The sequence below is a fragment of the Mobula birostris genome, chromosome 1 (genome assembly GCF_030028105.1).
Source record: "Mobula birostris isolate sMobBir1 chromosome 1, sMobBir1.hap1, whole genome shotgun sequence".
Lineage (NCBI taxonomy): Eukaryota > Metazoa > Chordata > Chondrichthyes > Myliobatiformes > Myliobatidae > Mobula > Mobula birostris.
Genome location: NC_092370.1, coordinates 79970893 through 79989297, shown reverse-complemented (window position 1 = coordinate 79989297; position 18405 = coordinate 79970893). Strand labels below are relative to the sequence as shown.

At 40.0% G+C, this 18405-nt stretch overlaps 1 protein-coding gene across 6 annotated transcripts in view; it reads left to right on the top strand.

Moving 5' to 3' along the window:
• The window catches only part of trappc8 (trafficking protein particle complex subunit 8), a 165896-nt gene that overhangs the window by 106613 nt on the left and 40878 nt on the right, over positions 1-18405 (top strand). For all 6 annotated transcript variants that reach the window (XR_011885978.1, XR_011885979.1, XM_072257877.1 and 3 more), the window contains 4 exons: positions 533-687; positions 4322-4764; positions 14154-14304; positions 15753-15849. Coding sequence is in view for 4 of the 6 variants with exons in the window: in XM_072257877.1 (XP_072113978.1) it covers positions 533-687; positions 4322-4764; positions 14154-14304; positions 15753-15849 (846 nt within the window). In the remaining 2 variants the exon portion in view is untranslated. The remainder of the gene's footprint in view (positions 1-532; positions 688-4321; positions 4765-14153; positions 14305-15752; positions 15850-18405) is intronic.

Sequence of the window (18405 nt, the reverse complement as noted above, 5' to 3'; positions counted from 1 at the left end):
TCTTAAGTTGTGCCTCAGAAAGGTACCACTCTGTTCAGCTCTCAGAAATTATACAAACTGCCCCATTGCCCTGCTTTCCCTATATCTGTACAAAGCGATATACGATTTCACAGCTTGCATCCATGCACTTAGAATCAAGTTTATTATCACTCTTATATGATGTAAAATGTGAGATTTACTTTACAGTGTAACTAAAATTACTGTAATTTCTAATGAGTAATTTAAGAAATATACATTGTCATGCAGAAAGGCCAGTTATCTTTACAGCAGCTATTTGAAAGAACTCTCCAATTAGCCCCACTGTCCTGCTCCTGAAAATAGATGAAAGAAAAATAGCTGCAAGGCTGTAGCATAAAAGCAGAAAGTTGCAGACTCATTGGACTTTGTTAAAGATACTATGGTCCCAATAGTCACCAACTATGTTATACTGTTCTAAAATATTTACCATTCCTATAATTACTATGTTACAGAATGTTGATGTGGCCTTTTTTCCTAAGCATCCAAAATCATTTTCCTTATAAATATGTTTCAGGTAAAGTTCCTCATGGGTTATCAGTAAGAGGTCGCCAAAATCTGGAAATCCAGGGACCTAGACTCAATAACACTAAAGAAGAGAAAACTTCTGTGAAGTATGGATCAGATCGGCGGTTAGATCCCATAATCACGGAGGCAATGCCCTTGTTAGAGGTACAGGTCTATCTGTATAATTTTAACACTGCTTATCAACTTTACACTCTCCAGAATTAAAAGATTTTTCTTCATATTTGTGTTTGCAACTTAAATGTGGAATTATAATCTGCATTGAAGTGGAAAATATTATACACTTGTAATCTTAGTAGAACATTTTTAGTTTTCCATGAATTAAGGATCTGGGACAAGGTTCATGCCACTTTATTCTGAACACAGCAGTGGCGATGCTCTATCTGATAAGTCTGCAGTGTGTTGAGTGGTATTTGCTCCTTTGAAATCAGTTCTCATTGAGCTGCTACATGGTGGCACAATGTATGAAGGGAATGAAAGCTCTAGAATCCTTGAACCAGGAGTCAACTTTCAGAATTTTAGTTTGTTCCTTTTATTATCACCTTTAAAATTATATACTTTTCATGATTTTTGAATTTTATGGGAATTCGTCAGCTCTGAGTGGAAAATATTAGACATTTTTACAAAAGTGTGTTAACTCAGGTTGGAGGAACAATACCTTATATTCATTCTGTCTGGGTAGCCTCCAACCTGATGGCATGAACATTGACTTCTCAAACTTCCGCTAGTGCCCCACCTCCCCCTCGTACCCCATCCGTTATTTATTTATATACACACATTCTTTTTCTCTCTCTCCTTTTTCTCCCTCTGTCCCCCTCATTATATCCCTTGCCCATCCTGTGGTTCCCCCCCACCCCACCTTTTCTTTCTCCCTAGGCCTCCTGTACCATGATCCTGTCATATCCCTTTTGCCAATCACCTGTCCCCCTCCTGTCTTCTCCTATCATTTTGGATCTTCCCCTCCCTCTCCCACTTTCAAATCTCTTACTAGCTCTTCTTTCAGTTTGTCCTGACGAAGGGTCTCGGCCCGAAACGTCGACTGTACCTCTTCCTAGAGATGCTGTCTGGCCTGCTGTGTTCACCAGCAACTTTTATATGTGTTGCTTGAAATTCCAGCATCTGCAGATTTTCTCGTGTTTGCCTTAACGGAATTTGGCAGGTATATAAACTGCAAGGAAATGGATTGGTGTAGAGAGAGCAAGGAAGTATTAATGAAGCAACAATTGGATCAGCAATGATCTTCAAAAATTGTAGAGCAGGCTTGAGTGAGCTTATTGTCCTTTTTCAGCTCATGTTTATGTTTTTAAGCATTCATATTTGAATTTATGCGCTGAAGTTCTGGAAAGGCTGCTGTACTTCTGAGCAACACAAACTGCGGAGGAACTCAGCAAGCCAAGTAGAGTGGAATAAACAGTGAACATTTCGGGCTGAAACTCTTCATCAGGACAAATGTTTATGATTTGCAGTACTTCTGAGTATGGCTAATTTCATTTTTAACATTGTATTTTATTTAAAATATGGTAGTTCAAGTTTCAATGCTGTGGTGTTACAACCATGGTACAACTGTTGACATATAACATTAAAAATGCAGTGGTTGTCAACCATAAAGTAGAAAGATAAAACAAAAACAACTTGCTCTAGATTATATGGAGAGGTTATTGACACTTGGAGGAACTCATAGAGAGTTGGATGTGAACAGGAAATGAGTAATGTGTGGAATGACTGGGTGTTGAGCTAATATAAAATACAAATATTCTGTTGAGGTAGAATCTGCTATATGGATTTGAGGAGTTAAAATTATCAAATTGTCTTGATTGGAAGAGATGTGTACATCAGTGCTAGGACAAATACATTGCTTGGCAGATAGGATGGACCTAGCTGCATTCCAACTATAGTTGGCGTATATAATACAGTGCCATTCATTCAGCTGGAATCACCATCCTGAACTGAAAAGGTAAGTGGATTTATTTCAATGTATATATCAAATAAAATTAAATTTTAGCTTCCTTAGTAAGAACATAAGAAATAGGAATGGGAGTAGGCCATCTGACCCATCGAGCCTACCCCGCCATTCAACAAGATCATGGCTGATCTGTCCGTAAACTCAGCTCCATCTACCTGCCTTTTCCCCATAACCCTTAATTCCTTTACTATGTAAAAACCTATCTAACTGTATCTTAAATGTATTTAATGAAGAAGCCTCAACTGCTTCCCTGGGCAGAGAATTCCACAGGTTCACCACTCTCTGGGAAAAACAGTTTCTCCTCATCTCCGTCCTAAATCTTCTCCCCTGAATCTTGAGGCAATGTCCCCTAGTTCTAGACTCACCTACCAATGGAAACAACTTTCCTACTTCTATCTTATCTATCCCCTTCAAAATTTTGTTTGTTTCTATAAGATCACCTCTCATTCTTCTGAAATAATTCCTTCTGTATAATTCCTTTGAACTTTAGCTCTTTGGTAATCAGAGACCAGAGGCCATTGGGGAATCTAGGCCATCTGCTGCCTGTTGCTCACAGATCATTCCAGCTCAATGCTTTCTATGAAGACGTTGCAGAGATGATAGTTGAGTGCTGCTAAAAAGTACCAGGCTTGGAATAATACTGTACATCAAGAAGATTTAATAAACTAGCTGGAACAGCTAAATGGAAAAATGTGGGGCTGGTCTTCAAAAGGATGAACTCTAGTCTACTAACATCTGATTTAACTAACCATCAAAAGTCAGGAAAATGCCTGTTACATGATACAACAGAAACTACTGCTGGCCCTATGAAGCAGTAATAAATGCATTGTCCAACATTTCAAAGACATTGTCAAACAAATATTTTGAGTTGCTGAATAATTGCAATTATTTTCATCTATTCTTTTATGATTTTGAAAATTGAACTATACATTTTGACATTTACTTGCCAATATTGAAATAAAGAAAAGACAGATTCAAAAAACTAAAGTTAATTTGTGCTGTGTCCTCCAAAGCTCTGATGCCACAATATCATACACTTTGAATTGAAAAATGGCAATTGGAGCTTTCAGTGTGATGTGTTAGTTTATTGTTGCCATTAACTGCAGAAGAAAGGACATTAAACTTTAAAACATGCATCTATGAGATATTGCAGCAAAATATTTTTTAAAATCTGTAGCTCAGCAAATATCATGGGATTATCAATTTCATTCTTACCTGCAATAACACACATTATGGGGCAACTACAGCGTTACATCTGACAGGACTTAGATGAAGGGGTGAAAAATCTAATGCCTTGTAAAAACAAAGTAGAAGTTCTGAGCAGTTCAGATGTGCTGGCTGCTTCTCTGTGGGGTTGTTGACACTACTTTTTGATTTCCTTCATCGAACGAACTTTGAAGTTTTCTTTGTAAATTGATTTAATATTATATGTACTAAGGTGCAGTGAAGATCTTTGTTTTGCACGCCATCTATATTGATATTTCACTACAACAGTACAGGGAGAAGCAATAAATTCAGAATTAAGGTGTTATAAGTGAAGTGTTGACAGATAGTAAGGTGCAAGGCCATGCTGATGTAGACTGAGTGGTCAAGAGTCCACATTACTGTATGAGGGAACTGTTCAAAAGTCTTCCAACAGCGGGATAGACAGACAGTGCCTTTGAGCCTAGTGGTATTTTCAGACTTCTGTATCTTCTGCCTGTTAGGTGTGGGAAAAGAGAGAATGCCCTTATCTTAGATTAAGCTGATAAGTGCTGTGATATTTGTGCATCTTAGAATGTATATCATCGATTTATATTACCTTTTTTGTGCTGGCAGGTATTTTTCATTAACTTCCCCACTGGATTGCTTTGTGGTGAATTGAGAAAAACTTATGTGGAGTTTGTGAATGTAAGCCAGTGCCCACTTACTGGATTGAAAGTTGTATGCAAGGACCCAGACTTCTTTTCCTTTGGGAGTAAAACTGCAGCATTAACGCCATCAAGTCCAACTGGTTCGGAAAACTGTAGCGCTTACAAGACTGTTATAACTGATTGTGCGGGCGTATCCTCAGCTATCACATCTTCAGTTTCCCCCGTAGACTTTGGAGTAGACTCTGGAAATCCACAGTGGGTAATTGACGTGCCTCTTCCTGACACTGTACTATTACCGGGGGCTTCTGTGCAGCTACCCATGTGGTTGCGTGGACCGGATGATGAAGGAGTACATGAAATAAACTTTTTATTTTACTATGAAAGTACAAAACCACATTCAAAACTGAGGTGAGTTTCCGTACTCTTTTTTTTTTACCCGTGAAGCATATTTCACTTGAATCTGGTGGAACTGGTAACTTAAGAAGTTTATATTTACAATATTAAGTATCATATAAGTATATTTTAAACTTGTTTCAAAGTCCATGTCTTCCATTCTTAAAGATAAACTTCTAATTGATTAATCAGAAACTAATGTTTCATTTCTGCTGTTTTTCTTGTGATCCAGTTGATGTGCATTTCCTACAGGTTATATCTCTTTTAATCTGTGTGCCTTTCATTAATGTATAAAGGCTATTTAACATGAATGATACAGCCCATAGCCTTGCGTTTTGCAGCATTTTGTGCTTCTTTGTCTTTTCACCCTCAGCTTCCCGTCCAATCAGTTCCTTGGTCTTTATGACGTTGAGGGCAAGATTGTTGTTGCGACACCACTCAACCAGCTGATATGTCTCGCTCCTGGATGCCTTCTCGTCACCTTCTGAAATTCTGTCAACGAAAGTGTTGTACAAATTTAAAGATGCCTTTGAACTGTGTCTAGCCATATACTTATGCATTGGGTTCAGTTCTTGCTCAGGCAGGAGTTAATTCTAGCCATGACCAACCCCTCAAAGCACTTCATAGTAGTAGATGTGAGTGCAACTGGTAGTCAATGAGGCAGCTCACACTCCTCTTCTTGGGCACTGGTGTGATTGTCATCCTTTTGAAGCAGTTGGAAACATCCCACATGGCAGCAGTGAGAGATTGAAAAGTCTAGCCAGTTTGTTCATACAGGTTTACAGTGCTCTACCAGATACGCTATCTGACTCCTTGCAATGGTTCATTCTCATGAAAGCTGTTCTGACATTGGCCTCCATGACAGATTATCAGGTCACCAGATGTTGGAGGGATATGCACAGGGTAGCTTTTTTTATTCTCTTTCAAAACGTGTATAAAAGGTGCTTGGCTCATCTAGGAATGAAGAACCACAGCCATTCATGACGTTAGGTTTCACTTTGTAGGAAGTGATGGCCTTTAAACCCTGCCAGAGCTGACTAGCATCTGATTCCATCTCTAACTTCAATCAGAATTAGGTTTTTTTTTGCTCTAAAAATGGCCTTCTGTAGGTTGTACCTTACTACTTGTATTGTTCTGAGTCACTGGGTTTGAATGCCACAGTTCCAGCCCTCAGCAGGCTCCTAATCTCCTAGTTCATCCACAGTTTTTGGTTTGGGTATATCCAGTATGTTCTCAAAGGTACTGAGTACTCATCCACTCAGGTCTTGATGAAGTCAGTGACAACTGTGGCCGATCCGAAGATAAATCCCTGAATATTAACCAGTCCATCAACTCAAAGAAATCCTGTAAATGCTCCTCCTGCCTCCCTTCACCATACCTTCTTGGTCCTCACCACTGGTGCTGTGGTCTTTGGTTTCTGCCTTTTTGCCGGGAGTAGAAGTACAGCAAGTGTTTGGACTTACCAAAGTTTCTTGATGGTAGTCTAACAATGGTCAGGTGTGTTGGCTCCTCTGGTTCCACGGGTGATATATTGGTGGTAATTATTCAGAGATTTCTTGAAGCTGGCCTGGTTGGAATCTCTCGCAGTGGTAGGGAAATAGCACGTCATGGTGTGCTGTTTCATGACTGATCATGGTGCTGCCAGGCGTTGGCCTGAGGTGTATTGTACATCGCTACCAGGATGACAGCAGAATACTTCCTTGGTAGATAAAATGAATGACACTTGACTGCTCAATATTCCAGGTTGGGTGAGCAGAATGACACAACTGTCAGGTCTGTGCACCACGATGAGTTAATCGTGAAGCATACTACTCTTCCTCTACTTTTAAAAGACTCAACTGAGCTGTCTTTGTAGAGAATGGTGAAACCCTCAGGCTGCCTTGCTGTGTGCAAAATAGCAGAGGCAAGCAAAGTATACAGCAATCCCTAATGTCCCTCTGGTACTGCTATCTTGCTCTGAGTTCTTCAGTTGTATTTTCCAGCAACTAGCCAGCAAGGTAGTCAGGCGTAGTTTGGGGGGGGGGGGGGGTGGGCGCGCAGTGTCTAAGGCCTCTGTTTCAGTCATGTCTGTTGACCAGTGCGCCTTCTCCATTTCTGTTTTTTTTTTAAAGGGGAACTGCACTTGTGACCTGGGTCCGTTTTCCGGAGTCTGACGTTTTTACTTTTTGGATTGATAGACTTTTAAAATGTCTTAAAACAATGTTGCTTACTGACTGTGACCGGATTTCAGCTGTGTTGGTCCAAAACAAGAATATTTGATGATTCTCATCAGAGAAGCACACAAAAAGTTGCCACTTATGAGTGCTATCTTAGACATTCAAAATGGAAATATCCTCTTGTCCACTCTATCCACACTTCCTATTTTCATTCAGTGGCAATTATACCATATTCATTCAGATCCAAAGATGAATCACTGAATATCAACCAGTCCACTGACTCAAAGCAGTCTTGTAAGTGTTCCCCTACCTTCTCTTCCCCCCTCCCCCCATCATGAACAAGTACAAGCCCAGAAGTCATCAAATTCTCTTCGTACATTAATCGTTTCACTCATGCAGTCATTCTTGTGAAACTCATCAGGACCCTCTCCAGGTCAGCATATCTTAATACGAAGCCCACAGTATTCCAAATGGAATCTGATCCATGCCTAATGAAGCATCAACAGTACATCCTTTTATTGTAATCCATTGGTTTTAAGATGATTTGAAGAAGCATAGGTCTGGTCTTTGGATTAAGATTCTAATTATGGATTGGGGCAGGCAAAGGCATTGTTTACTGGCAAAGGCATACTGAGAACTCCGGAGACCTTCAGAAGTAAAGTTTGAGCACAGAGTATGTATGTTCCTTTCAGAATAAAAGGCAAGCAGAACTGGTGAATTCAGGTTTGATTTCAACATTATGTGATATTTGGATAAGTACATAGATGGGAGGGGTATGGAGGGCTATGCTCCATGTAAAATTCGAAGGGACTATACAGAATTGTAGTTTGACATAGTCTGGATGGACAATAGGGTCTGTTTCTGTGCTGTCATTCTGACTTTAGTCCCATCAAAATGAAGGGTAACATTGCATTTGCTGCTTTTACGCCTTTAATGCTGATGCGACCTGCAAGCTATTGTTGGGGGAAACAAGAGGAATTCTGCAGATGCTGGAAATTCATGCAACACACATCAAAGTTGCTGGTGAATGCAGCAGGCCAGGCAGCATCTCTAGGAAGAGGTACAGTCAACATTTCAGGCCGAGACCCTTCGTCAGGACGTCCTGACAAAGGGTCTCGGCCTGAAACGTCGACTGTACCTCTTCCTAGAGATGCTGCCTGGCCTGCTGCGTTCACCAGCAACTTTGATGTGTATTGTTGAGGGAATCCTGAACTAGGACTCCCAGGTCCCTTTGCACCTCATATTTCTGAATTCTCTTCAGTTAGACAATAGTCTATCCCTTTATTCTTTCTACCAAAGTGCATAATACCACCCTTCCCTATGCTGTATTCCATCTGCCATTTCTCTGCTCATTCTACCAACCTGTCACATGCTTCTACAGACACCCTGCCTTTGTAACTCTACCTGTTCCACTGCCTATCTTGGTATTATCTGCAAACTTGGCCACAATGCTATCATTTCCTTCATCTGGGTGTATAAAGTGAAAAGCTGTCCCAACACAGATCTCTGTAGAATTCAGCTTTATTTAACAAGACCCCTTTATCCCCACTCTCTCCCTTCTGCCAGTCAACCAAGCTTCCATCCATGCCAGTGTCTTGCTTCCAATGCCATGGGCACTTACCTTGTTTAGCAACCCGGTGTGTGGCCTCTTGTCAAAGACCTGAAAATCCAAGTCAGTAACATCCACCAACTCATGAATCTAGCCTCAAATAATTCCAACAGATTTGTCAGATCATCAAATAATTTCTGTCCTAGCGACACAAGATTTCAGGCACAGTAATCCAGAAAACAAAACTGCTGAAGAAGCTGACAGTATTGAGCAAAGGGATGGTCAACATATTAGGTTGAGAACTGCATGGATTATTGTTATTGCTCTTGTTCTGAATGAGCACTGCTCTTGATACTATCACTACATAGTTTCGTCACTTGTAAAATTAGCATTCTGGAGTAAGGTATCTGTGATCTGTACATCAAACTTCAAAATTCAGTGGCTTTGCCAAATTCACTCAGTGACACAGATTAGTTATGTTCATGATATAACTAAAGCATGGTTCAATTTGTTCTTGGTTCTGACAGGCTCTATAACCTATAATGGAAATTTTTTATGCTGTGATTGGACTATGCAGGCAGTTCAAGTTTATTGCCGAAGGCATACGTATTCAGATTATGAATGGAATGAAAATTAATCTTTTGCAACAGCAGTAGATTTCAAACATGGTAAATATAAATTACATCAACAAATTAATGTAGATTTGAACATAGAATAGTACAGTACAGGCCCTTCGGCCCACAATGTTGTGCCGACCTTCAAACCCTGCCTCCCATATAAGCCCCCACCTTAAATTCCTCCATATACCTGTCTAGTAGTCTCTTAAACTTCACTAGTGTATCTGCCTCCACCACTGACTCAGGCAGTGCATTCCACACACCAACCACTCTCTTGAGTAAGAAACCTTCCTTTAATATCCCCCTTGAACTTCCCACCCCTTACCTTAAAGCCATGTCCTCTTGTTTTGAGCAGTGGTGCCCTGGGGAAGAGGTGCTGGCTATGAGTTTGCATGAGTTGCACGACACAAACAATCATTAGTTCCCATTAAAAGAATGGGAACTAATGGTTCCAGAGAGGGTGATGAATACCTGTGAATCAAAGCTGGTCTGTGTGAGGGAATAAATGAGAGAAGTTGGAGAAGGAAAATGTGACAATCGAGATATAGAACACAGCAGATGCTAGAGTTCTGAAGTGAAACAATTTTGGAAGAGTTTGGCATCTGGACAGAGGAAAATATGAGTCATCATTACAGATGGATTATAACAGGCCAATTCAAACAAATTGCAGAGGTTGGCTATTAGAAATTATTGATGAACATTCTTTTCTGTTGGCAGTTCTTTTCTTTACCCCTCGGTCTGAGTCTTATGGGTATGCGGAATGTGGGAAATACTGGCTGAAGCTTGAATATTGTCCAGGAACTAATTAAAATAAAATACTCTGATATGCAGTCCTGTCTAGGTAAGAGAATCCAAAGGACATGCTGGGAGGGTAAATAGACTCTGTGAATTACTGCTTGTCAGAGGTTAATGATAAATGAGTGTCTGGAAGACAGGAGCAGAATTCCGGATTCACTACGGTCTGGCATCTCATCCCTACACTTTAATTCTAATACTCTCGAAATGATTGCTAACATTGCATTTACCTTCCTTACCAACAACTCAACCTTCAGGTTAATCTTTAGGGAGTCCTGCATGAGGACTTCCAGCCTTTTTCTTAATTTTCTCCCTGTTTAGACAATGGTCTATGCCTTTATTCCTTAATGAAAGGGGAGTTGGGTAACTTGCCCTCTAAACTGCAGAGTAAGGGAGGAGGAGAGAGGGGTTAGGTTGGGGCTGGTGGACCGGGACAGCTTGCTGTCATTGATGGAACTGAGTTCTGAATTGTACCAGCAAATTCTACAGGAAAATGTCAGGGTATCCATCTGTGGACTGAAGCTCGGGAAAGTGGGTCGTACAGCAAGACAACAACACTAAACACACAAGTCAGTCTACCAAAGAATAGTTAAAGCAGAAGAAATTCCACACTTTGGAATGGCGGAGTCAAAGTCCTGACCTTAATCCTATCGAAATGTTGTGGAAGGACCTGAAGCGAGCAGTTCATGCAAGGAAACCCACCAACATCTCAGAGTTGAAGCAGTTTTGTAAGAAGGCCTAAAATTCCTCCAACCTGATGTGCAGGAGTGATGAGCAGTTACCAGAAAAGTTTGGTTGAAGTTAATGCTGTACAAGATTACACCAGTAACTGAAAGCAAAGGCTCGCATACTTTTTCCAACAAATGCATGTAATATTGGATTATTTTTCTCAATAAATAAATAAATGAACAAGTATAATGCTTTTTGTATTACTTATTTAATTGGATTCTCTTTATCTTAGTTTTAGGTCTTGTGTGAAGATCTGATTACATCGTAGGTCATACTTATTCAGAAATAGAGAAAATTCTAAATGGTTCGCAGACTCTCTAACACCATTGTATGTCCACAGAATGATGCTAGGTACAGGAGTGTCTGTAAATAAGTGACTGTGATAGGAAATGATAAGGTAGCAGGTGGAGGTGTGGTGGGTTAGTGGGTGGAGGTGCTGGTCAGCTTTCCTGGTTGGGGAAAGTAACTGTTTTTGAGGCTGATGGTTCTGGTATGGATGCGACGTACCCTCTTCCTGAATGGGAGTGAGACAAGCAGTCCGTGAATGTGATGGGTGGCATCCTTGATGTCGCTCGCTTTTTTTTCAGGCGCCTTTCTACATGTACTGGATGTTCTTGATGCTGGTTCTCTGTCCAGCAGGAATAATTTATTGATTCTCCACTGTCCACCACAGTTAGCACCCACCATAGCACCTTTTAAGATTACAGGAGAACAAGCAGCAAAAGATTGACCCTGAGCCATGTAAAGAAATTGAGGCCAAAAACTTCTATTTTAACTTCATCAGTCCACGGGACTTGTTTCAAAACTGCATCAGGCTTATTTAGATGTTCCTTTGAACCTTTTGAATAGAACTTTTAGGCCACAATGAGCAAAGGTATGTTTGGAGAAAAAAGGGTGCATAATTTTGTGAAAAAAGCCCGTCTCCAACTGTTAAGCACAGGGGCGGATCGATTATGCTTTGGGCTTGTGTTGCAGCCAGTGGCACGGGGAACATTTACTGGTAGAGGGAAGAATGAATTCAATTAAATACCAGCAAATTCTGGAAGCAAACATCACACCGTCTGTAAAAAAAAAAGCCGAAGATGAAAAGAGGATGGCTTCTACAACAGGACAATCAACCTAAACACACCTCAAAATCCACAGTGGACTACTTCAAGAGGCACAAGCTGAAGGTTTTGCCATGGCCCTCACAGTCCCCTGACCTAAACACCATCGAGAATCTGTGGATAGACCTCAAAAGAGCAGTGCATGCAAGACGGCCCAAGAATCCAAGAATCTCACAGAATTAGAAGCCTTTTGCAAGGAAGAATGGGTGAAAATCCCCCAAACAAGAATTGAAAGACTCTTAGCTGGCTAGAAAAAGCGTTTACAAGCTGTGATAATTGCCAAGGGGGGTGTTACTAACTACTGCCATGCAGGGTGCCCAAACTTTTGCTTCGGGCCCTTTTCCTTTTTTGTTATTGTGAAACTGTAAAAGATGGAAATAAAGAAATTTTCTTGCTTAAATTATTAAAGAAATGTGTCATCTTTAACTTTATACCTTTTGGAAATCAGGTCATTTTTTACTCAGCTATTCACAGTAACAGAAATTTTGACCGGGGTGCCCAAACTTTTGCGTGCCACTGTAACTTGAATAGCTTGGGTTTTAAATTGTCTTGCGAGTAAGCGGGTTTGGAGAGGCAACTGCATTTTCAGTAACTCATAAAATGCTGGAGGAGCTTACCAAGTTATGCCTCATCTATGAAGGTGAATGAATAGTCGACATTTTGGACTGAGGCCCTTCATCAGCATTAGAAAGAGAGGAGGCAGAAGTCAGAATAAGGAGGAGAGAGAGTAAGGTGTACTGTAGAGCTCGAGATGATTAGATGAAGGCAGCAGTGAAAACATGGATATGAAAGCAAGTTTGTGAATTTCAAAATTGCTAAAATTGGTTTTTATTATCACAAGCAGTACAGTTTAAAAACTTGTATGCCATCCACACAGATAATTTTATCACATCAGTACACTGGGGTAGTACAAGGGAAAAGCAATTACAGAATGTAGGATGTATTACATTCTGCTACAGACAGTGAGGTGTAAGGCCATGAGATAGATTGTTAGAAATAGGTTTATTATCACAGACTCATATAACGTAAAATTTGTGTTGTAACAGTGCAGTGCAAAGACAGAACTTGCTGTGAGTTAAGTAAAAGGAGAAACTTGATAGTGTTCATGGATCTTTCCGAATACTGCCATGGGGAAGAAGCTGTCCCTGAAATATTGTGTTGGTCTTCAGGCTCCTGTACCACCTCCCCACTGGTATTAATAACAAGAGGGCATATCCCAGATGGTGAGGTCAAGAGTCTATCGTGTATTCAAGGTTCTAATAACAGCAGGATAGAAGCCTGGTGGTACATGCTTTCAGACTTTTTGTATCTTCTAATCAGTGGAGGTGTGGGAGAAAATATCTGGGGTGGGACTGCTCTTTGATTATTTTGACTGCTTTCCCAAGTAGTGAGAAATACAGAAGGAGCCCATTTAAGACTGGCTGGTTTTCATGATCAAGCAATCAAGCCATTGTTTGGTGGGGATCTGGTGTTGGCCAGCAAGGTTTTTTTTGATATCCTTGTTTATGTAGAGAAGTAAGTTGGAAGTTGGGGTGCAGATTGAGGACACATGAACTGTAACAGTGAGAAATTAGCCAGACTGAGAATATGTAATTAAAAATGTTTAATTATATTAGATGTTTGTGATTCTACACTGCCGCTCTGAAACCAAGAAATCCCAGCTTCTTCCTAACAGAGGCTTGAATCAGTCAGCTGCTTCCTCATTCTTATTTGTAACGGAATGCTGACTAACCACATTTTTCTGCATGGTACATTGCTAATTATGATCAAAACTGCCAACTTTGCAAAATGTCACTTTGCCTTCAAGCTCTCATTCCCCTCAGGTCCTTGAATGTAGCAGTATCTTTGTGTACAAGTAAAAAGTGCAAAGCTCCAAAGCAAGACTTGTCATAGTAAGTGTTCCAGGCAGATTAAAAACCATGATCAAAAGGCTTCGGCCTCTAGACTCATAAAGACAGATGGGCAGGAAAGCAAGAGATTAGACGAGATTTGGGAAATGCTTTAGAGGTGTTGAGGGTAAGAGCTGGTTGATTGTAGATACATGATGGTGGGGGTGGGGAGGGGGTGGATGAAGCAGTGAAGGGAATTAAAAACAAAATGTCCTGAATCAAAATTTCTAACTTTGTTGAGTAGCAGAGTCTATGCAGTTGGAAGTAATTGCAGAATAAATTTAAGGATTGCTGGATGAGTGAATGTAGAATTGGCACTTTGACTTCTCTACTTCATTGAGGAATGGAGCTGATTACTCCTAAGTAAAACTTTTCAGATAAATCTTTAGAGATATTGAGAGGTGAGAGATGCAGAACTAAATAATAGTAAAGGTGATTTGAACTGTGTGGGCTGTTTCTGTGCAGTATGCCACACACTGATTTATCCCAAAGGGTAAATGTATCATGTACAATGCATCTTCAAATGAAATTTAATTGTGAAACTTCTGCCTTTCTGCCCACAGCCACCGAGTGCTGAGACACACAGCGATAATATGCACAAGCCGTTCTCTAAGTGTGAGAGCTATGGCATGCAGAAGTAATGCCCTTGATGCTGAAGCAAAGAGCGACATTGATAATCTCCTAGTGTTTCTGGATGTTGCCAATATTAATACAGTGAGTTTTTGTTAAATATGCACTGAAATTTTGAACATAACTGTAGATGGATAAAAAAAATTTGGTTAATTTATTACTTACAGTTTTCATGGATACCTGAAAAAATCAATATCAGAAAATAAGCTGCCTTCCAAAGCAAGAATTGAAGCTGTATTTCAAGTGTGTAAAACACAAAATAAATATCGTGCTGTTTTAAGTTTTAACATCCCAATCAACTTAGCTCAGATTTAAATTCCATTGTGGTTGTCTGGATTTATAGCAATTATTTCAGTGGTATTTTGACAACTTGAATGAACTCTGCTTCAGAAAACCTTAGCATTGTTTACCTGCTGCCAGTGGTTTTTCAATTGTATTGAAAATCAAATCCTAAATTTTGTCTAAAATTATAAAATCTGTGTTGTGTGAAACACTATCTGCGCCAGGTGTCTGTGCTAATTTTGTTCATTTACATCATATTCATTCAAAAGAGCACATAAACGTGTACTGAATAAATTCCTTTGTCAAAAACTATTAGGAACTGATACTCAGTTTTATAGTGCTGTGAGAGTTTTGGTAGTGTTCTAATTTACTCTGTATTTCATTAAGTACATAATTTGTTACTCAAAAGGTAGTTTATCCCTTTTATAACTTTTAACCGTCTCCATGAAACTTCAGCTAATTAGGACAGCCACTTAATTGGACCAAAATGTATCTGTCCAATTAACTGTAATCCACTGCTCTGACATGGAGCTGTGTTCACATATTAAAAACTTAAAATTGCGCTTTTGTCTTTATATTACAATTTGATTAACTTGAGGAATAAAGAATGCATTGTTGCATAGAGTTGGGAATCCAGACACAGAAAAATTAGATTTATCCATAGTTTAAAATTGTTAATTGTTCTTTGTAACATCCCGCAAAGGAAATGGAAATACTGCATTCCCCTTGGCCCGAAGTGCTATGGAAATTCTCTGCAAAAAAAAAATGCATTCAGTCTTAGCATACCAGAAAAGTGACCTCTAAACAGATTAAGAAGTGGAAGGAGAGAAACTGAATATTTCTCCTGTCAACTGATGAGTTTGGTCTTCTCATCGATTGCAGATTAAAGAAAATTGTGATTACATGTTTGTGTTTTAATTTTTGAGAGGGAACAAATGCCAAGCTGGACTGCAAAATTTCAGTGGTTTTTGGGTGCAACGGTTTGGAACTTAATCAATATACACATTGTGAAAATATCAACATGCAATTTCAAACTGATGAGTTTACAAGGGCATACTAATCGAGAACGGTTTATGAGCTAAATACTGGAATGGGAGAAATTCTGGGACATAGTCCCTGAAGGGAAAAAAGTAAGCAAATGGAAAATACACCCTAGTTCTAAAAATCTACGTGTTTTCTGATGTGAACAATAGGCATTTATTTTAAAAGCAATGTAGGTATCATGTTAACATTGGTGCTTAATCTTTCAGAGTGAAGCAGGTGTAAGGGAATTCCACATAATTCAGGTGTCGAGCTGTAGCAAGCATTGGAAACTACAGAAATGTATAAATCCAGCTGAAGATAAAGGTTTGTGATTTTTTTTTTACCTATTTATGTACTTGTTTTATTTTTGATGTTTTTGTATTATTCTAGTAGCGAAGTTTGCAGAGCTGTGATGCCATAGTGTCAGAGTTCAAGTTCTGATCTCCTGTGTAGGGTTTGCATATTTGGAGTGACAGTGTGGGATTCCCTGAGGTTCCCTGGTTTTCTCCCATATGCTGTAGATATTCAGGTTGGTGGCTTGCTGCTGTGAATTGCCCTTGGTGTAGGTGGGCAGTAGAATTGAGACACAGACTGCAGGTGGAGGAACCTAAAGCAAAAATAAACTGCTTGAGCTACTCGTTGGGCAGGCAGTGTCCGTGGTGAGAAATGGCCAGTCTGCATTTCTGGTGGAGATTCTTCATTTGGTAGAATAGGTGAGAATTTGAGGAAAAAAATCCCCCGGAGATGAAATTTTGATCTCAGAATTTAGGAGAATAAAACTGTAAACAGAAGTAAACATTTATATTTTCAAATAACTCATGCACAGATGACAAGCTTCATTGTGCAGAACTTTAGGGATAGTTTTCTTGGAAAGTACCACTTCCGTAATGTGCGAATCACCTTTATAATTAAACCTCGTCAACAACATTTCCTGAAAGTTTATCATGTTTGATAAATGTCCTTATTTGAGGAAGTAATTGAGAGAATTGGTAGAGAGAAACATGTAGATGTAGTGTATTTAGATTTCTAAAAGGCATTTGTCGAAGTATCTCATAAGAGACTCGTGTATCGGTTAAGAGCTCAAGATATTGGAGGTGTGTTAGCATGGATTAAAAACTGATAGTCTCACCAATGCGGCAGAGAGGGCCTCAAGATGGTCTCAAAAGAGAGGAGCCATGGAGTCATAAGTAGCTAGCCATCTGGACACAAACTGGGGTCTGATCAGCCCCGGCTGGGTCACCTGGAGGAGGGTGTATGATGTTGAAAGACCCAAAACACCCGATGATTCCAGGAACATCACTGAAGATGTGTCCAGAAGCATCAGTAGATGTATGTACACAGCAGAGATAAAATAGTTGGAAGGCTACAACTGGTGGAGTACCACAGAGATCAGTTTTTGGTCCATAATTGCTCACTGTATTAAAGAGATGCAACATCCAGATTTGCTGATTACATAACAGTAGGTGGAAGTAAAAATATTTTGTGGTAAGGCTGTTGTGGTTCTGTATTGGTATTCAGATTGACTGAGTGGTCAAAAGGCTGGCAAATGATGTTTAACATGGGGACGTGAGGTTGTGCACTTTGGTAAGAGAAACCAAAATGAAATTATCTCAATGGGAAAGACTGCAAGTGAGTGAAGTACTGAGGGATCTTGGTGTTCTAGTGTATGAGTCGCAAAGCTAGCAGACAGGATGTAATGTTGAGGCCTTGTAAGGCATTGCTCAGACCACGCGGAGTATTATGAGTAGTTTTGGGCCCCTTAACTAAGAAACAATGTACTGGTATTGTAGAGGGTCTGGTGGAGGTTCACAAGGATGATCGGAGGAATGAAATGATTAACGTATGTGGACTGTTTGATGGCACTGGGCCTGTACTTGCTGGTGTTTAGAAGTGTGAGGTGGGATCTCATTGAAACCCATTGAATATTGAAAGACCTAGATAGAGTGGATTTGGAGAGGATGTTTCCTATATTGGGAGCGTCTCGGACCAAAGGGCACAGACTCAGGATTGAGGTACGTCCATTTAGAACAGAGAAGAAGGAAATTTTCTAAAACCAGAGCATGGTGAACGTGGTGGAATTCATTGCCACGGGCAGCTGTGCAGGCCACGTCATTGGGTATATTTAAGACAGGTTGATTGGTTCTTGATTAATCAGGGTGTTAACGGTTACTGTGAGAAGGCAGGTGAATGGGGCTGAGAGAGAGAGAATAAATCAGCTATGATGGAATGGTAGAGCAGACTTGATGGGCCAAATCACCCAGTTCTGCTCCCATGGCTTATGGTCAGACAGGCTGTACAAGTAGTTAAGAAGGTGAATGGCATTTTGGCCTTTGTTGCAAATTTGAAGTTTAAAAATAGGGTGGGTTTGTTACAATTGGACACATTGCTATTGAGGCCACTGTTTCCAGTTTTTTTTTTAAAAAAAGGGATATAACTAGTTATTTAAGACTGATGTGGAGAAATTTCTTCTCACATAGGGTGGTAAATCTGCCCTGGCAGGTGGTGGAGGTTGAATCATTTTAAGCGGAGGTGGATATATATTTGATAGATCGAGGAATGTGGAGATAATAACACAGAAGACGTTAAGGCCAAGATAGATCAACCATCATCATATTGGAAGGAAGATTAGCCTTGTCACATGTACCTCAAATGTAGTGATGTTTGTGTCAAATCAAATCAGCAAGGATTGTGTTGGGGACAACTCACAAGTGTTGCCACACTTCTGGCACCATCATAGCATGCCTACAACTAAGTAACCCTGACCCGGTCATCTTTGAAACTTGGGAATAAACCGGAGCAAACTCAAAGGACCCATGGCCTACTCCTGTTCCTATTTTCTCAGGTTCTCTGGCCAAAGGCAAAGTGCAATTGATTGGAGGA